At 43.7% G+C, this 21,138-nt stretch overlaps 1 protein-coding gene across 1 annotated transcript in view; it reads left to right on the forward strand.

Annotated features, from left to right (window-relative positions):
* The window catches only part of COLEC12 (collectin subfamily member 12), a 203,938-nt gene extending 183,380 nt beyond the window's left edge, over nt 1-20,558 (forward strand). The window contains exons 8-10 of the mRNA XM_073679131.1: nt 12,824-12,933; nt 15,654-15,799; nt 19,645-20,558. Of these exons, the coding sequence (XP_073535232.1) occupies nt 12,824-12,933; nt 15,654-15,799; nt 19,645-19,667 (279 nt within the window). The 3' untranslated portion in view covers nt 19,668-20,558. The remainder of the gene's footprint in view (nt 1-12,823; nt 12,934-15,653; nt 15,800-19,644) is intronic.
* The last annotated feature ends 580 nt before the right edge of the window (nt 20,559-21,138 follow it).

Below are 21,138 nucleotides of genomic sequence, written 5' to 3' on the forward strand. Positions count from 1 at the left end.
ACTGTCAACGTTCTGGGACAGTTTTCTGACACCCACCCAGCTTACAGGCCCTGAGGCGCGGGGTACTTTCACAAGGAGTGGAAAGTTTCAAAAGATGGTGAGGGAATACCTTGCCGATCGTACCAGCGTCCTCCGTGATTCCTCTGTGCCTTTTAATTATTGGGTATCCAAGCTGGACACTTGGAATGAACTCGCTCTGTACGCCTTGGAGGTCCTGGCCTGCCCTGCCGCTAGCGTGCTATCGGAGCGTGTTTTTAGTGCCGCTGGGGGAATTATAACTGATAAGCGCACTCGCCTGTCAACTGACAATGCTGACAAGCTGACCCTTATCAAAATGAACAAGGGCTGGATTGGGCCAGACTTCTCATCACCACCAAATGACAGCAGAGTAACATAAAGTCAAATCCACTGTGTTATTTCGGGAGGTGTATTCACATGCACCGCTTCACACCCACACATGTGTATACGCTTCCTCGTTTCGGATGTTTAATCTTCTCCTTATCCTCAGCCTCCAGCACCACTATACCACCAAGGTGCCAGCATTGCAAGTTCCTCCGTCCTAATTTTTGGCAGCTTTTGCTGGGAAAGCATAAGCAAATACCATGGGACACCCACTCCCCAATAATGGGACTTATGTTTGTAATATGCTGTACTGCATGGCTCTTGTAAGGGGCATTGCAAGTTGCTCCGTCCTAATTTTTGGCAGCTTTTGCTGGGAAAGCATAAGCAAATACTATGGGAGACCCACTCCCCAATAATGGGACTTATGTTTGTAATATGCTGTACTGCATGGCTCTTGTAAGGGGCATTGCAACTTGCTCCGTCCTAATTTTTGGCAGCTTTTGATTGCAAGGCATAAGCAAATACTATGGGACACCCACTCCCCAATAATGGGACTTATGTTTGTAATATGCTGTACTGCATGGCTCTTTTAAGGGGCATTGCAAGTTGCTCCGTCCTAATTTTTGGCAGCTTTTGCTGGGAAAGCATAAGCAAATACTATGGGAGACCCACTCCCCAATAATGGGACTTATGTTTGTAATATGCTGTACTGCATGGCTCTTGTAAGGGGCATTGCAAGTTGCTCCGTCCTAATTTTTGGCAGCTTTTGCTGGGAAAGCATAAGCAAATACTATGGGAGACCCACTCCCCAATAATGGGACTTATGTTTGTAATATGCTCTACTGCATGGCTCTTGTAAGGGGCATTGCAAGTTGCTCCGTCCTAATTTTTGGCAGCTTTTGCTGGGAAAGCATAAGCAAATACTATGGGAGACCCACTCCCCAATAATGGGACTTATGTTTGTAATATGCTGTACTGCATGGCTCTTGTAAGGGGCATTGCAAGTTGCTCCGTCCTAATTTTTGGCAGCTTTTGCTGGGAAAGCATAAGCAAATACTATGGGAGACCCACTCCCCAATAATGGGACTTATGTTTGTAATATGCTGTACTGCATGGCTCTTGTAAGGGGCATTGCAAGTTGCTCCGTCCTAATTTTTGGCAGCTTTTGCTTGCAAGGCATAAGCAAATACTATGGGACACCCACTCCCCAATAATGGGACTTATGTTTGTAATATGCTGTACTGCATGGCTCTTGTAAGGGTCATTGCAAGTTGCTCCGTTCTAACTTTTGGCAGCTTTTGCTTGCAAGGTATAAGCAAATACTATGGGACACCCACTCCCCTATAATGGGACTTATGTTTGTAATATGCTGTACTGCATGGCTCTTGTAAGGGGCATTGCAAGTTGCTCCGTCCTAATTTTTGGCAGCTTTTGCTTGCAAGGCATAAGCAAATACTATGGGACACCCACTCCCCTATAATGGGACTTATGTTTGTAATATGCTGTACTGCATGGCTCTTGTAAGGGGCATTGCAAGTTGCTCCGTCCTAATTTTTGGCAGCTTTTGCTGGGAAAGCATAAGCAAATACTATGGGAGACCCACTCCCCAATAATGGGACTTATGTTTGTAATATGCTGTACTGCATGGCTCTTGTAAGGGTCATTGCAAGTTGCTCCGTCCTAATTTTTGGCAGCTTTTGCTTGCAAGGCATAAGCAAATACTATGGGACACCCACTCCCCAATAATGGGACTTATGTTTGTAATATGCTGTACTGCATGGCTCTTGTAAGGGTCATTGCAAGTTGCTCCGTCCTAATTTTTGGCAGCTTTTGCTGGGAAAGCATAAGCAAATACTATGGGAGACCCACTCCCCAATAATGGGACTTATGTTTGTAATATGCTGTACTGCATGGCTCTTTTAAGGGGCATTGCAAGTTGCTCCGTCCTAATTTTTGGCAGCTTTTGCTTGCAAGGCATAAGCAAATACTATGGGACACCCACTCCCCAATAATGGGACTTATGTTTGTAATATGCTGTACTGCATGTGACGCGCCCCCTGGGCCATGTGTACACGTGTGTGGGATACCCGGTGCCGGGTCTCTGGGGTCTGTAGTCTCCGTGGCGGTGACCCGGTCCCGTGGCTCAGGCTGGTCAAACCAGTGGCAGTCTTTCTTAGGTTTTGAGGTTAATTGTCCGACTGCGCCACCCGTGGATTGCGGTCAGGGAGTACCACCGCTGTGAGGCAGACCGCTGAGGCTGGTGTTGTGTGCGCAGCATAGAATGAGATAACTCCCCTCGGGAGGAGTATAGCCTCAGGGCAGTGAGTTTGGATGATGGGGGTGATGGTGCACGAGCGCAGCAGGAACGACTCAGAGTCTTTGCAGTGCAGTTCAGGGTCTTTACTGATGATTATAAGGTAGACCCTCCCGGGAGTACTGGCTAGCATAAGAGGCCTGGTCAGTCTGTGAGCAAGCAGGAGTTCCCCTGGCCAGGTGGAGTTGTAGGCCTCCCCGTCTGTCTGCACTCTTCCTGGCTACCTTGCTGTAAGCGGGTAGAAGTAGCCCACGTCCCTGAGTGTACCGTGTAGTGCTCACCCGTATGGCTGGTGACTTGGGGCCTTCTGTTAGTCTCCGCTCCACGACGGCGGTGCTGGTCCCTTGCTTGTGACTGAGCCTCCGGGCTTCTATGGCCAGAGGACCTGAAATCCCCTGCCGGCTGGTTTCTGCTGCTGGATATATAAGTCCTCACAGCTTCGGACTCCTGTGTCCGGTTCCTATTGTCTTCTGCCAGGGCGAGCTCTGCTCAGCTTCCAGCCCCTGGTCTTTAGCTCCTAGCTCCTACAGAGCTCCTTGCTGTTACTTTCCCTTGCTCTCACTCTGACTCTGACTGTTCTCTGACTCACTCAACCCCGCCCCAGATCCAGTTTATAAGGGCAGAATTCTCCCCTCCCAGGACTGGGGCAGGAAGATGTTGCATGTTTAAGGGATCCTGACCAGGAAACCTCCCACTTGCTCTCCGACGTAATATCTCTATTACTGTGGTGACCAGACCCCTGGGGTGCCACACATGGCTCTTGTAAGGGGCATTGCAGTTCCTCATAATTTTTGGAAAGCCTTCCATTCACTGCTTAGGCCAACAGTGCACGGGAGACCCAGTTGCTATAAATCGAAAAAAAGGTTTAGTTAACGCCCTCTGACCTCCATGTCATTTCCAAGGGGCATGGAAGTGGCTCGAAATTTTTGGTAGGCATTGCACTCACTGTATGCCCTATAATTGTGTAGCCGAACCGCTCCTTTTGTTACAGAAATATATCCTACAAGACATATCTGGTTGACTGGCCTGATATTGATGTGAATGGTCCCTGTTCCTCCTGCTCTTTCTCCTTTGCCACCACCTCATCCATCATTCATCACCTGAAGCTTTGTTTTAACGGGAGTCATAGAACTGGGATAGTAGCAGGAAAACATCCAGCAATCCTCGGAGGAGGTAGGATATTCGCCTAAACGCGGACCACCTCAGGCCTAGCCGCTATTACATACATGCGCTTGCATTCCAAGAAAACAAAGCAGATGCTAACTTCTATCATCATCATCATGCTCCTCACCTAGGCACTCTCAACTCCCCTGATGGAGAAGCCAGGGCCCACCGGAGGAGTCTGGTTCTGTGGTGGGCTCGTCCAAAGCTGCCCTAAAGCAGGCCAGGCTAAGAAAAGTGTGGGGGAAGGTGACAGGAGAAATCAGGGCGGCTGGGGACCGAGTATGGACACCTGGCCACCACCTGGCGGCTGGGGACCGAGCATGGACACCCGGCCGCCGGGCTGCTGGGGACAGAGTATGGATACCTCGCTGCCGAAGCGGCCATGAGGTAGTGGCCAGCTTCGGCCTCCTCCAAACTAAAAGGCCCCATTTCAAGTGAAAGCTAGCAGTATGGTATTGCAGCCTGCGGGTGGGTGGGTGGTTGGCTGCATATTTTCGCTTGCATTGCAAGGAATGGGGGAGGTACAATTGAACACTGCCCTGGGACAAGGACTTGCACGGGGATAGTTGCAAGTCTGCATCTTCTGATGCGGCAAGGATCACTTCTGATGGGCACACTTTTAGACAGTGACCTGGGGGTCAGAGATGCTTCCAGGGGTCTTCCCCATGCTGATCCCTTGTCTTTTCAGCACTGTATGCATGTGTCACACAGCACATGGCCAGATAAGGTTGTAAAATGTTAAAATGACATTTCCCGGTGAACGCATTTGTCACGGTTGAAAGCAATAAAAAAGTGCAAAAACGCATGAAAAATGCTACTTGTGAACATAGCCCAAGGTGTGGAGGAGTATTTTTGTTTTTGGTTATTTATTTTACCTTATACACAAGTTTTTACCCTGGAAAGGAAATTCCTTAACATATTTCACAGGAAAACCGTTTCAGTTTCGTTTTTGAACGTTTTATTGTGAGCCCGCAAAAGTGGCTTAATACCTTTGACCACGTTGTTGACAGCAGTGACCTGGGGGTCAGAAATGCTTCCAGGGGCGATCCCCATGCTGCCCCCATGTCTTTTGAGCACTGTCACTATCGTTTTGGGCACTTTTTAGGCTTTCTACAGACTGCCGGGGGTGCTGCCGCAAAAATGCTCGGGTCTCTCATAGACTAACATTGGGCTCGTTGTTCGGGTCGAGCACCCGAGTATCACGGTAAGCTCGGCCCGAGCTTCGAGCACCCGAGCATTTTAGTGATCGCTCAACACTATCAGTCATCATCTTGGTGAGGACACGGAAGTCTTGCCCGTTACCAGTCTGGCACCCATGGCTGACTTTATGTTACGCTGCCTTAACCGTGACCCTCGCATTGTCAAAATGTTGGGTGACAGTCATTACTGGTTGATGACACTTTTAGACCCCCTCTACAAGGAGAACTTTCACTCTCTTATTCCTGAGTTGGAGAGGTCTACAAAAATGGGGCAGTACCGGAAGGCCCTTGCTGCAGAACTATTAAAAAAATTCCCATCTGAACACGGTAGCGGCAGAGGTCACAGTTCACTGCCCAACTAAGGCATACAGGCGAGAGAGACGCAACTCCAATCCAGCAGAGGCAGGGGAACACTGTCAATGTTCTAGGACAGTTTTCTGAGACCTGCCCAGCTTACAGGCCCTGAGGCGCAGGGTACTCTCACAAGAAGTGGAAAGTTTCAAAAGATGGTGAGGGAGTACCAGCGTCCTCCGTGATTCCTCTGTGCCTTTTAATTATTGGGTATCCAAGCTGGACACTTGGAATGAACTCACTCTGTATGCCTTGGAGGTCCTGGCCTGCCCTGCCGCTAGCGTGTTATCGGAGCGTGTTTTTAGTGCCGCTGGGGGAATTATAACTGATAAGCGCACTCGCCTGTCAACTGACAATGCTGACAAGCTGACCCTTATCAAAATGAACACGGGCTGGATTGGGCCAGACTTCTCATCACCACCAAATGACAGCAGAGTAACATAAAGTCAAATCCACTGTGTTATTTCGGGAGGTGTATTCCCATGCATCGCTTCACACCCACACATGGGTATACGCTTCCTCATTTCGGCTGTTTTTTGCTCTTCTCCTTATCCTCAGCCTCCACGAGCACTATACCACCAGGGTGACCGTGATCCATGTTGCCAGCATTGCAAGTTCCTCTGTCCTAATTTTTGGCAGCTTTTGCTTGGAAGGCATAGGCAAAGACTATGGGAGACCCACTCCCCAATAATGGGAATAATGTTTTTAATATGCTGTACTGCATGGCTCTTGTAAGGGTCATTAAAATCATCTTGTTAAGCTACTGTGACCTCCACGTCTCTTCCAAGGGTCGTTAATATTGTCTTTTTATTCCACTGCGACCTCCACCACTCTTCCAAGGGGCATTAAAAGCGTCTTGTTAAGCTACTGTGACCTCCACGTCTCTTCCACAGGGCGTTGATATTGTCTTTTTATTCCACTGTAACCTCCACCACTCTTCCAAGGGGCATTGATATTGTCTTTTTATTCCACTGCGACCTCCACCACTCTTCCAAGGGGCATTAAAACCGTCTTGTTAAGCTACTGTGACCTCCACGTCTCTTCCATGGGGCATTGATATTGTCTTTTTATTCCTCTGTAACCTCCACCACTCTTCCAAGGGGCATTAAAACTGTCTTGTTAAACCACTCTGAACTCCACGTCTCTTCCAAGGGGCATTAAAACCATCTTGTTAAGCTACTGTGACCTCCACATCTCTTCCAAGGGGCATTAAAACTGTCTTGTTAAACCACTCTGAACTCCACGTCTCTTCTAAGGGGCATTAAAACCGTCTTGTTAAACCACTCTGAACTCCACAGCTCTTCCAAGGGGCATTGACATGTTGTTTTTAATTACCTCTAACCTCCACGACTCTTGCAACGGGCATTGCATTTCCTCCTAATTTTTGTCAGCTTTTGCTTTTCAATGCATAGGCGAACACTAAGGGAGACCCACTCCCCAATAATGGGTAGAAGGTTTTTAATACGCTGTAATCCACGTCTGTTTCAAGGGGCATTGCAGTGCCTAATAATTTTTGGAAAGCCTTCCATTCCCTGCTTAGGCCAAAAGTGTACAGGAGACCCAGTTGCTATAAATGGAAAAAACGGTTTAGTTAAGGCCCTCTGACCTCCATGTCACTTCCAAGGGGCATTGGAGTGCCTCGAAATTTTTGGTAGGCATTGCATTCACTGTATGCCTTATAACTGTGTAGCTGAACCGCTCCTTTTGGTACGGAAACATATCCTACAAGACATGTGTGGTTGGCTGGCCTGATATTGATGTGAATGGTCCCTGTTCCTCCTGCTCTTTCTCCTTTGCCACCACCTCATCCATCATTCATCACCTGAAGCTTTGTTTTAACGGGAGTCATAGAACTGGGATAGTAGCAGGAAAACATCCAGCAATCCTCGAAGGAGGTAGAATATGCGCCAAAACGCTGACCACCTCAGGCCTAGCTGCTACTACATACATGCGCTTGCATTCCAAGGAACAGAAAGCTAAGGAGGTGGATGGCCTCATGATCATGAATAATTTACTCGTTGTGTAGGAGGCCGACCACTGCTGCTGTCTACCTTCTGAACTTTGTGTTAAAGCCTGATTGACCCAGGACCCGCAATCCTCTATGTCTGGAGGACGTGTTGCATCCCAGTGTCCAACTGTGTCCCGGCTTCCACAATATTAACCCAGTGTGAAGGCGTCAGTGAGATGGACCATTCCTGGCCACATTCACTTGTCCACGTGTTTGTGGTTAGGCTGTCCTTCCCACTAAATGCACTGGGGAGGGCACAGGTAATGTTTTGGTATGCGCGCTTGTGTATAAGGCGCACCGGGACAAATAGGGGCAGCTGGGGACCGTTTATGGACACCCGGCCACCCCCACGCGGCTGGGGACTGTGTGTGGGCACCCGGCCGCGGGGCGGCTGGGGACTGAGTATGGACACCCGGCCGCCCCCTGGCGGCTGGGGACCAAGCGTGGACACCCGGCCGCCGGGCGGCTGGGGACTGAGTATGAATACCAGGCTACCGACGCAGCCATGACGTGGTGGCCAGATTCCACCTCCACATGCCTAAAAGGCCCAATTTCAAGTGCAAGCAAGCTAGCAGTATGGTATTGCAGCCTGGGGGGTGGGTGGGTGGCAGGCTGCATACTTGCGCTTGTATTGCAAGTTATGGGGGAGGTACAATTGAACATTGCCCTGGGACAAGGACTTGCACGGGGATAGTTGCAAGTCTGCATCTTCTGATGCGACAAGGATCACTTCTGATGGGCACACTTTTAGGCAGTGACCTGGGTGTCAGAGATGCTTCCAGCGGTCTTTCCCATGCTGTTCCCATGTCTTTTTAGCACTGTATGCATGTGTCACACAGCACATGGCCAGATAAGGTTGTAAAATGTTAAAATGACATTTCCCGGTGAATGCATTTGTCACGGTTGAAAGCAATACAAACGTGCAAAAACGCATAAAAAATGCTACTTGTGAACATAGCCCAAGGTGTGGAGGAGTATTTTTGTTTTTGGTTATTTATTTTACCTTATACACAAGTCTTTACCCTGGAAAGGATGTTCCTTAACCCCTATCCGACCTGGTCAGTAATAGTACGCACCAGGTCGGGAAGGCCGTTTCAGCGGGGGCTCCGGCGGTGAGCCCGCACTGAAGCGAGCACATGTCAGCTGATTATTGGAATTCGCAGTCCACCCGCGGCTGTTAATATGTTAAATCTCTGACAGTGGCATTTAACTCGCGCTTCCGGGAGTCCTAAGCCCCGCCCATCAGTGACCCCGTCACGTGATCGCGGGTCACCAATGGGTGGGCATGACAACTCAGGGTCTGCAGCAGACGCCTGTGGTTGTCATGTCTCAATTGCTATGAGCGCCACCTAGTGGTCAGCGCTCATAGCAAGTGAGCATTTCTCCTGCATACAAGCGATCTGCTCATCGCTTGTATGCAGTAGAAGCAATCAGACAACTGCTGCTTCTAGTCTCCTCTGGAGACTATAGAAGCAAGCAGAAAGTGTAAAAAAAAGTTTTTAAAAAAATAAAAAAAATAAAAAATATATAAAAGTTTAAGTCACCCCCCTTTCGCCCCATTCAAAATAAAATATATATATATAAAAAAAAAACACATACACATGTTTGGTATCGCCGCGTTCAGAATCGCCCGATCTATCAATATAAAAGAAGAATTAATACAATCAGTAAACGGTGTAACGAGAAAAAAATTTTAAACGCCAGAATTAAGTTTTTTTGGTCGCTACAACTTTGCAATAAAATGCAATAACGGGCGATCAAAACATCAGATCTACCCCAAAATGGTATCAATAAAAACGTCAGCCCGGCACGCAAAAAATAAGCCCTCACCTAGCCCCAGATCCCGAAAAATGGAGAAGCTAAGGGTCTCGGAAAATGGCGTCATTTTTTTTTGTTTTTTTAGCAAGCTTTGGATTTTTTTTCACCACTTAAATAAAAAAGAACCTATACATGTTTGGTGTCTATGAACTCATAACGACCTGGAAAATAATGATGGCAGGTCAGTTTTAGCAATCTGTGAACGTGGTAAAAAAAGGACCCAAAAAACAACTGTGGAATTGCATTTTTTTTGCAGTTTCACTGCACTTGGAATTTTTTTCCCATTTTCCAGCACACGATATGGTAAAATCAATGATGGTGTTTAAAAGTACAACTCGTCCCGCAAAAAATAAGCCCTCACATGGCCATATTGAACGAAAATTAAAAAAGTTCTGGCTCTGGGAAGAAGGGGAGCAAAAAAGGAAAACACAAAAACAGAAAGACCCATGGTCGTTAAGGGGTTAACATATTTCACAGGAAAGCAGTTTCAGTTTCGTTTTTGAGCATTTTATTGTGAGCCTGTAAAAGTGGCTTAATACCTCTGACCACGTTGTTGACAGCAGTGACCTGGGGGTCAGAAATGCTTCCAGGGGCGATCCCCATGCTGTCCCCATGTCATTTGAGCACTGTCACTATCGTTTTGGGCACTTTTTAGGCAGTCTACAGACTGCCGGGGGAGCCGCCGCAAAAATGTTCGGGTCTCCCATAGACTAACATTGGGCTCGTTGCTCGGGTCGAGCACCCGAGTATCACAGTGAGCTCGGCCCGAGCTTCGAGCACCCGAGCATTTTAGTGCTCGCTCAACACTAGTAGTCAAACATACTGACACAGTCTACCCTGTACCTGTTTATATTACAGACCGAGGTCTGGGAGATAGATCCTTTAGAGTTCGTATAGGTAGGGTTCAGCATGTCTAATTTGTGGCATTGATTCATGTGCGGGTAACACTGGTTGCTCTCTATCTTAATATTGGTAGCGTCTTACTTAAACAATACTGATACTGCCCAGGCTTTGGCTATGGGTATGGTAGTGGCTCTATTGTATAGATAGGTGTGACCCCCTTTGGGGATATTTTTCATGGGTTCATCCAGTTATATACTGAGGTTGTGCCATCTATATTGATACTATTGTTTATTACAGTTGTGGTGTTTATGGCACTGAGTTCCTTTATTTTGTTTTTACTGTCTGTATTCTGTCTGGGGATTTATTTATAAACAGTGAAGGAAATAATTATTTGATCCCTTGCTGTTTTTGTAAGTTTGCCCACTGACAAAGACATGAACAGTCTATAATTTTAAATGTAGGTTAATTTTAACATTGAGAGATAGAATATCCCCCAAAAAAAAGAAAGAAAATCAGATTGTATAAATTTATTTGCATTTTGCAGTGAGAAATAAGTATTTGATTCCTCTGGCAAACAACACTTAATACTTGGTGGCAAAACCCTTGTTGGCAAGCACAGCAGTCAGACGTTTTTTTGTAGTTGATGTTGAGGGTTGCACACATGTCAGGAGGAATTTTGGTCCTTTCCTCTTTGCAGATCATCTCTAAATCATTCAGATTTTGAGGCTGTCACTTGGCAACTCGGAGCTTCAACTCCCTCCATAAATTTTCTATGGAATTAAGGTCTGGAGACAGGCTAGGCCACTCCATGACCTTAATTTGTTTCTTTTTGAGCCACTCGTTTGTTGCCTTGGTTGTATGTTTTGGGTCATTGTCTTGCTGGAAGACCCAGCCACGCCCTATTTTTAATGTCCTGGTGGAGGGAAGGAGGTTGTCACTCAGGATTTTATGGTACATGGTTCCATCCATTCTCCCATTGATGCGGTGAAGTAGTCCTGTGCCCTTAGCAGAGAAACACTCCCAAAACATAATGTTTCCATCTCCATGCTTGACAGTGGGGACGGTGTTCTTTGGGACATAGACTGCTTTTCTCTTCCTCCAAACACGGCGAGTTGAGTTAATGCCAAAGAGCTCAATTTTTATCTCATCTGACCACAGCACCTTCTCCCAATAACTCACAGAATCATCCAGGTGTTCATTGGCAAACTTCAGACGGGTCTGCACATGTGCCTTCTTGAGCAGGGGGACCTTGCAGGCCCTGCAGAATTTTAAACCTTTAAGACGTAATGTGTTACTAATGGTTTTCTTGGTGACTGTAGTCCCAGCTGCCTTGAGATGATTAACAAGTTCCCCCCGTGTAGTTTTAGGCTGATCTCTCACCTTCCTCATGATCAAGGATACCCCATGAGGTGATATCTTGCATGGTGCCCCAGATCGATGTCGATTGTCATTTTGCATTTCTTCCATTTTCTTCCTATTGCACCAACAGTTGTCTCCTTCTCACCCAGCGTCTTGCTTATGGTTTTGTAGCCCATTCCAGCTTTGTGCAGGTCTATGATCTTGTCCCTGACATCCTTAGAAAGCTCTTTGGTCTTGCCCATGTTGTAGAGGTTAGAGTTTGACTGATTAATTGAGTCTGTGGACCGGAGTCTTCTACACAGGTGATTATGTAAGACAGGTGTCTTTAATGTAGGTAACGAGTTGATTAGGAGCGTCTAACTGGTCTGTAGGAGCCAGAACTCATAATGGTCTGTAGGGGATCAAATACTCATTTCTCACTAAATTTATCTAATTTATGCAATGTGATTTTCCTGATTTTTTTGGATACCCTTAAAATTATAGACTGTTCATGTCTTTGTCAGTTGTCAAACTTACAAAAACAGCAAGGGATCAAATAATTATTTCCTTCACTGTACATATACATGTCTATTTTATCTTATATCTTCAATAAAGGTTTATACTTTTATAGAATTCATGGGTCATATACTTCTTCATAGCTCTCTATCGGCTATATGTCTTGTTTTCTAAAGGGATCCACAAAATATTTAGTGAGGACTATTTTGATGTGATTTCCATAGATTTGAATGGGTCTACGTGTGTAAGTGTCTCCGGGAAGTGTGAAAACTGTCACCACACATACTGGAGACAGGGACTTAAGGCACTGTCACACTTAGTGACGCTACAACGATCCCGACAACGATATGACCTGGCAGGGATCGTTGCTGCATCGCTATGTGGTCACTGGTGAGATGTCAAACAGTCAGATCTTCCCAACGACGCAGCAACGATACGGCGACCCGTAGTGACCCGTATAACGATGTTGGCGGTCGTTGGAACCCTGTCACATAGCTGCTATTCTGACGATTCAGACCTCGATAAGGGACGACTTTTCAGTTCTGAGTCGCCAACGAGGTCGTTGGTAAGATGTCAAACACACCGATGCATGCTACCCAGCGGGACCTCAACGATCAAAAAATGGTCCAGGCCATTTCGACACGACCAGCGACCTCACAGCAGGGGCCTGGTCGCTGCTACGTGTCACGTAGCGAGATCGCTACTGGGGTCGCTGTTGCGTCACAAAACTTGTGACTCAGCAGCGATCTCGCTAGCGATCTCGCTTAGTGTGACGGGGACTTTATGGAGGGGGCTTAACCCAGTATTCCTTTGAGTCTTCTCCAGTGACCAGTTACATTGTGATCTTATGATTGTGTTTTTGAATTCAAGAATTTGGAGTTAAGAGAAAATCATTGATTGTTTCATTTAATCTCGATTTTGCCTTGATAGCAATTCATTAAGATGCAAACAACTGGAAAGGGCAACTTTTGGATTGGCCTTACTGATACGGGAGAGGAGAACGTATGGAGGTGGCTGGATGGCACTATCCCAACCTTCACGTATGTATAAAAACCAGGAAATGTTTTGAACCTGCATGAATGATGATGAGAGCAGCATCTCCATTGTATCAGCTGTTACCTGAAAAATATTTACTTGAAAAACAGTTTCAGATTTGTGAAGAGGATTCAGTAATAATTCTTGGATTTCGCAATGACTGACACTTTAGAAATGGATGGCACATACACTTCATGTAATGTATAAAAATTAGAAGTCACTTTTCCATATTGTAAATAATGCAAGTGTTACACTGAAAATTCTACATGCAATTAAATATGATCATAATGACGCACAGAGATCACGTTATCCCAGAGTCGTCCACAGTGGACCGCAGGTTTTGTAATATGCCTGCAAGAAATCCATCAATTGACATCTGGGTGACACCATTCCACTAATCAAACTGTATGTTCCTATAGTCTTACAGTCAGTACTGATTGGATATTGTTACAGTGTAAGGACACGCCCCTAACTAGTTACACCCAGTTGTCAATTTATTTATAAATAAATACTAGGAATAACAGAAAAATGATGCGAAGCCGAGTCCTTAGAAAAGATGTTCCAGAATTGTTATTTTATGAGCAACGCAGATATTTACTAAATCAGATACGAAAGCCAACAGGTCCTCTTTTAACCCCTTTCAGACGTGACTTACATATACGTCACATGTTGGATGCGACTGTATAAAGTGGGTTCAGGAGCGGAATCCATTCTGTGTATGGCGGGTGCCATCTGTGTGATACATCCAGCATCTGTCCCTAACTAGCAGCGAATAGGGCATCAGTCACTGCTGTTTTACCACTTAAATGCTGCTATCAGTAGTTGATACCGGCATCTAAGTGGATTGATAAAATAGTTTTCCCATTTCAAAAATAAAAAAATAAGGATATTAGGTTTTGATTCTTCCATAAAAGTCCTATCTATCAAAATCTAAACTTATTTAACCCATTTGATGAACACCGGAAAAGAAGGTCAAAAGGCCAGAACTGCTGTTTTTTAATTACTGCACCTACCCAAGATAATGTAAAAGGGATCAAAAAGTCATATACCCAAAATAGAACTAATAAAAGCTACCAGATACCACCACAAAAAAACAGGCCATTACAAAGCTCCATTGACAGCAAAATAAAAAAGGTATGGGTCTTAGAAAAAAAATGTAAAGCATTTTTTATTTCATGCAAGTTTAAAAATATATATATCCTACAAGAGACACAGAGTCAAAAGTCCCAAAATATAGCAATTTCAAACTTTTATTAAGTACAAGAAACACAAATAGACACAATATAAAAGAGCTCAGTCACCAAATAGCAATGGCTATTTCCCCCGAGGGAAGCCCACGCAAAACGCGCGTCGGGGTTGCTGTCTGGTGCAGGTCCACATGGATACATCATGGGTAAAGTTTACACTAATATTTTCTACTTATCTTATATACTGCAAGTCTTCTATCAGCATTTCTGATGAGGGGACTATACATCATATAACTACTAATGGTTTAGGCACTAGCACTTTTACATACATAGGGTATATTTACCACATGTACACTGGTTATTATGGTATAGCCTGAGTACTTGCCCCTAGAGGGATTTATGATGTTATATGACTGTTTTACATGTATGTGTAACCCCCCCATGTCCGGTATTGTTTTGTGGATCATTTACCATGAGTACCTGTGCCATTGCTATTTGGTGACTGAGCTCTTTTATATTGTGTCTATTTGTGTTTCCTGTACTTAATAAAATTTTGAAATTGATATATTTTGAGACTTTTGACTCTGTGTCTCTTGTAGGATATATCTATCTTTGATTGTCCCTGTGGATTTGCCCCTCCAGCCTAATCATTTTTGACATGTGGCTGGCTTTATATGTGTTTATATAATTTGAATATGTCTCAGATCATACTGATTCTAATTTTCAAAAGCAGTAAATAAAAATAAACCTATAAATTTAGTATCCATGAAATTAGATTGACCTGCAAGTCACCAGGTATTTTTTTTCAGAGTGAAAGCAAAACACAAAAAACAATGGCAGAACTTTTTCGTATGCTGTAAGTGAATAGTGTAATTCAATTAGCCCTCATATGGCTACATCAGTGAAAAAAATAAAGTTATGGATCCTGGAAGAAGGAGAAGGTGAAAAGGAATATGCAAAAATAAAAAACGCGAAACGAAGGGATTAAGGCTGTCATTAGAGGACAGTAGGAAGGTTACCATACACATTTAATGGTCGGCCTGACTTGCCAAAATAGGCAAGTTTGGTCAATATACACCTAATGTGTATTGGCAGCATAAAGGGGTTGTCCCAACTCAGCAAGTTATTACCTAGCGGCAAGATAGGTGATACCTTGCTGATCGCTGGGGATTCAATCACTGGGATTTGATCCTAAGAACGGGGTTCTGAAATGTCACTGCTCTATTCATTTTCCATAGGACTGCTGGAGATAATTGAACATTGTACTCGGCTAACCCCAGCAGTCCCATTAACTGTGAATTGAGCCAAGTTTCGATTCTAGCTGGACACTTCAGAGCCTGGTTCTCAATCAGACAACGATCACTAAGTAAGGTGATAACTTGCCGAGTTCGGACAATACCTTTAAATCTTCCCCTGTTCATATAAAGCAGCTGCGTTTGGTGTCGTGGTGCTTTCTCCTGGCAGAAAAATGTGTGTTTTTTTTATACTGATGGTTCATCTGTAATGTACTAATGCATCTAGCATAATATACATTACAGAAACTGGAAACCTGGTCAACCTGATAACTGGACCCCCGAAATGGGACCTGGAGAAGACTGTGCAGGGTTAATAAATTCAGGCTTGTGGAATGATTTCTTTTGTCAAGAAGATAATTACGTTATTTGTGAAAAAGACATGGAAAAAGGTAAGGTGGTGAAGATTAACCTAGTCTTCTGCACACAAGTATCAGTCATGTATGTGTTAAAGCGACCCTCCACCCCCTATATCAAATGTGGCTATGAATTTTTAATGTAAAGTCATTATAGCTAATGTGCTCCCTTCTGCTCTCTCAGTTCTAACCTTGCTGCCACTTTAGGTATAATGACAATATATTATAAATGTATAGTCCCATTTTGGAGGTGGAAGGTCACTGTAATATACAGTACAGACCAAAAGTTTGGACACACCTTCTCATTTAAAGATTTTTCTGTATTTTCATGACTATGAAAATTGTACATTCACACTGTAGGCATCAAAACTATGAATTAACACATGTGGAAATATATACTTAACAAAAAAGTGTGAAACAACTGAAAATATGTCTTATATTCTAGGTTCTTCAAAGTAGCCACCTTTTGCTGTAATGACTGCTTTGCACACTCTTGGCATTCTCTTGATGAGCTTCAAGAGGTAGTCACCGGAAATGGTCTTCCAACAATCTTGAAGGAGTTCCCAGAGATGCTTAGCACTTGTTGGCCCTTTTGCCTTCACTCTGCAGTCCAGCTCACCCCAAACCATCTCGATTGGGTTCAGGTCTGGTGACTGTGGAGGCCAGGTCATCTGGTGTAGCACCCCATCACTTTACTTCTTGGTCAAATAGCCCTTGAAGGCCTGAAGGCCTGCTGAACAAAGTCTCCTCTTAACATTTGTTGAAGAGATGTGTCTGCTGCTAGAACTGTGTGTGGCATTGACCTGGTCTCTAATCTGAGCTGCTGTTAACCTGCGATTTCTAAGGCTGGTGACTTGGATAAACTTATCCTCAGAAGCAGAGGTGACTCTTGGTCTTCCTTTCCTGGGGCGGTCCTCATGTGAGCCAGTTTCTTTGTAGCGCTTGATGGTTTTAGCAACTGCACTTGGGTCACTTTCAAAGTTTTCCCAATTTTTCGCACTGACTGACCTTCATTTCTTAAAGTAATGATGGCCACTCGTTTTTCTTTACTTAGCTGCTTTTTTCTTGCCATAATACAAATTCTAACAGTGTATTCAGTGGGACTATCAGCTGTGTATCCACCACACTTCTGCACAACACAACTGATGGTCCCAACCCCATTTACAAGGCAAGAAATCCCACTTATTAAACCTGACAGGGCACACCTGTGAAGTGAAAACCATTTCCGGTGACTACCTCTTGAAGCTCATCAAGAGAATGCCAAGAGTGTGCAAAGCAGTCATCAAAGCAAAAGGTGGCTACTTTGAAGAACCTAGAATATAAGACATATTTTCAGTTGTTTCACACTTTTTTGTTAAGTATATAATTCCACATATGTTAATTCATAGTTTTGATGCCTTCAGTGTGAATGTACAATTTTCATAGTCATGAAAATACAAAAAAATCTTTAAATGAGAAGGTGTGTCCAAATTTTTGGTCTGTACTGTAGATCAGATTAGAAAATGAAAATTACGCCACATAATAAATTTGATGCATCTTCTCAGTGGCGTCCACTGCCACTAGTGATGAATTTTTCAGGCAGCCATCACATTTTTTGCCAGAAATTAGAGTGATAACAACTAAAGTTGCTAAATTTTTGCACAACTCTATGTGCAAAAGTGTTTTATGACAGTGTTCTTTCCTAAACATTTCGATGAGTTGTGACCTAAGAATCTGATTTACAATCTCATTGACCACACTCAGCATTCTCATTTTTATTTTCACACTAGTCTCAGGTCTGAAGGTGGCCATGCACATTTAATAATAATAATAATAATAATTTTTATTTATATAGCGCCAACATATTCCGCAGCACTTTACAATTAAGTGGGGACATGTACAGACAATAAATTCAATACAATTTAAGACAGTTTAAACAGTTACATTAGGAGCGAGGGTCCGGCCGCTCGCAAGCTTACAATCTACAAGGAAACGGGGGGACACAATAGGTGAAAAGTGCTTGTTATTTCAGGTCTGGCAATTATAATAAATAGGGATTTTCATATAAAGTTGCATGATCCAGTCATCAGCCCGTATGTTAAAGTGCAATACTCAAGTATCGCGTGCAGTTATCGTGTGCATGGAGGGTGTGGAGACAGATGAACAGTAGGGTGCAGATTCTGAATAACATTTAGAAGGGGGGGACAGGGGAAAGTTAGTTTACTGAGTAGTTGAGCTGGTAGGCTTGTTTAAAGAGATGAGTTTTTAAAGCGTGCTTGAAGACATGGGGGCTAGGCATCAGTCGGATCGTCTGGGGTAGAGCATTCCAGAGAACTGGCGCAGCCCGAGAGAAGTCTTGGAGACGCAGGTGCAAGGTTCGGATTATGGGGGATGTTAGTCTTAGGTCATTTGTAGAACGGGGGGCATGTGTAGGGCGATAGACAGAGATGAGAGAGGACATATAAGGCGGTGCAGAACTGTGGAGAGCTTTGTGGGTGAGAGCGATGAGTTTATATTGGACCCTGTAGCGATGAGTTTATATTGGACCCTGTAGCTAATGGGCAACCAGTGTAATGCCTGGCACAAGATGGAGGTACTGTATCAGTGAAGCGGCTGGACAGAAATACGCCCCTGGCTGCCGCATTCAGGCCGGATTGGAGAGGAGAAAGTTTGTTTAGAGGGAGACCAATCAGAAGAGAGTTGCAGTAGTCCAGACGAGAGTGAATAAGAGCGACAGTAAGAGTTTTAGCAGTTTCAAAAGTCAGAAAAGGTCGGATTCTGGAGATGTTTTTAAGATGCAGATGACAAGAGCGAGTGAGTGATTGGATATAGGGAATAAAGGAAAGTTTAGTGTCGAATATGACCCCAAGGCAGTGGACGTGCTGCTTGGGAGTTATGGTTGAACCCTCCAAGGTAATTTCGATATTAGGTAGAGTTAGGTTAGTAGAGGGGTGAAACACAAGAAGTTCAGTTTTGATTGTTGTAAGGCGAATCAATGTGTATGGTGGTGTCTACACTTTCCCCCAATGACAGATGTTAGGTAAAGGACATATCGACTTGTTGAATTCAAACTTGCCAGCTCCTTTTGTTATCAGAGAAGAATAGTCGCCCCCAGATGTGTCTGTCTTTTCTCTATCAATGCAGAACACATGCATACACAGGCGGGCCTAGAATGCATAAGTATGGGGGCGGGTGTCAGTCAAAAGAGCAGGTACCTGACATTTACTTAAACTGTATGCCTTTGTATTTATAGAAAAGCTGATAGTGGATACACGTCGTTTTTGAAAAAAAAAATACTTTCAAAGCTGGCTGGGATCCAGGCTGCATGGATGACTAGTCGGAAAGGCGGGTCCCTGGCAGCTTCTTCCCACCCACTGCCAATGGCTGACAGGTCTCTCCCTTTAGACGCACACAGGGTGAGACACATCACACAATGAGAGGAGGTAGGGAGAAGCCTCCGAGGACCTGCCTTTCCAACTTGACATCCATGTGGCTCACTTCCTGGCATCTTTTAAGGTATATTTTTCTCTGAAACACAATAGCGTTTCAGAGTCAAACATACCTGGCTCAAAATGTAAAGCTAGAGCCTTATGCATGCTGCCCGTGAATCAAGCAGCATGTATCAGCTGTCAGCTGTCAAAAGTATTTTGACAAAAAAATTATAGCAGATGACCTATTTTCCTTAATTTTAAGGTCCTGAATAAGTGTCCCAGTTTAATTTAACTATGCTTTATATGACACTGGAGTCATAACTGTCTATTTTGTGGCCCAGAGTCCTCCCCTAACCTTGAGAGGTTCTGGTTTTAAGGACTCTAAATAGTTAAGATTCCAATTTCACACAATTACCTTAAAAATGTGTTTATCATGGATGAGTGATCACTAATGTCAGCATTTTATTACAGGTCAGGCATCAGATGTCTCCTAGACTAGGATGTTTTCATGGACATGGAATATTAAACTACTTTCCTTTTGAAGGAAAACATGAAGTGGAACTGGATTATATTGTACCCACAATATCATTGAAGCACTGAATCAGGGCCAACAAAAAGTTCAGCAACTCTTTTCTTACAATCTTATTTTTCCATGAACTTTGCTGGCAATTGAACGATGACTATTATCTTTGAGTTAGTGATGTGACTAAGAAAAAAAAATTGTCAACGTGGGAAATATTGATTCAATTTTTCCATACCTATGCAATATCATCTAGAGACTATATGGATATATTTTGGATATAGCTTTACTCAAGCAGTATTATACGACTAAACCAGTTATAGGAGAATAATAATAAAGGTTTATAGTTTTTATTCAATGGAATATTTTTGTAAAATCTTTTGAAAACATTTGTATTTTTCTACAAGATACTTGCATTTTATTATTTTTGTATTTTAGAATTTATTTGCCAAAGAAAACAATATTGGATCATATTCATTATGGTATAAAAAAAATAATCACTTATAAAGAGATTTTATCACGTACATTTTAATCCTCAAATGATTTATTTCTAGGACATTTTTACGACAGTTTTCCAAATGGTTTCATCTGTAGAGACTGAGCTAAGGGGCCAGACTATTTAATAGAAATATGATCCATGTTTGCTACAGGTTATATAGTACGAGATGTGGCATCCAAAAAAGTCACCAGCACGGCTATGAATTCAAGTAAGGATGTGAGCCTCTTACTTTCCCTGCCAAAACCTTCATTTATTACAGACAGTGGTCTCATAAACGTCATTCTCCTTATACCCTTTAGGTCTCACATTGGATATGGACTAATATTTTGCAGTCTGTCTATTTTACAATGGCAGTGAAAAAAGTACAGTAAATGTAAAAAAATAAAAACTTATTTTGGACTTTTTGTTTGGTGTTGCTAGATGTTTCTAAAGAGTTGCTGGATGTTTTAAACACTTTTTGTTCTAATTGGGATTGTTAGTGTGTGAAAAAATTATAACGGACTTTAAATAAGTAAAATGTATCTTAAAAAGAAACCCGCCAGCCATTTCATTCTGCTCTAACTATGGGCAGCATGAAATCTAGGCAAGCTGCCTCATTACAGATATGTTTAAGGCCTCATCTGTTTTTCGCATACATGTTCTATCAGTAGTCTTCATGGATAGAACATGTATTTTTTATAATTTATAATATCTATATGACCATGTTTTTTGCAGACTCTGGACGACTGGAGCTGAGCCGGGGGATGGTGAGTGAGTGTGTGATTGAGTGTGTGAGTGAGTGTATGATTGAGTGAGTGTGTGTGTGTGCAGGCAGATATCATTGTGTGATGTCTGTTTATATGTATTTTTGTGTTTCAAATGTGTTTATGCGTGTATGTATATGTCTGTATATGTTTGTGTGTGTGCGTGACTGCGTGCGGCTTCCCGCTGTGTATAGATGGCTACT

Source organism: Phyllobates terribilis, unplaced genomic scaffold (genome assembly GCF_046119375.1).
Source record: "Phyllobates terribilis strain yellow unplaced genomic scaffold, ASM4611937v1 Scaffold_4__5_contigs__length_816908805, whole genome shotgun sequence".
NCBI lineage: Eukaryota > Metazoa > Chordata > Amphibia > Anura > Dendrobatidae > Phyllobates > Phyllobates terribilis.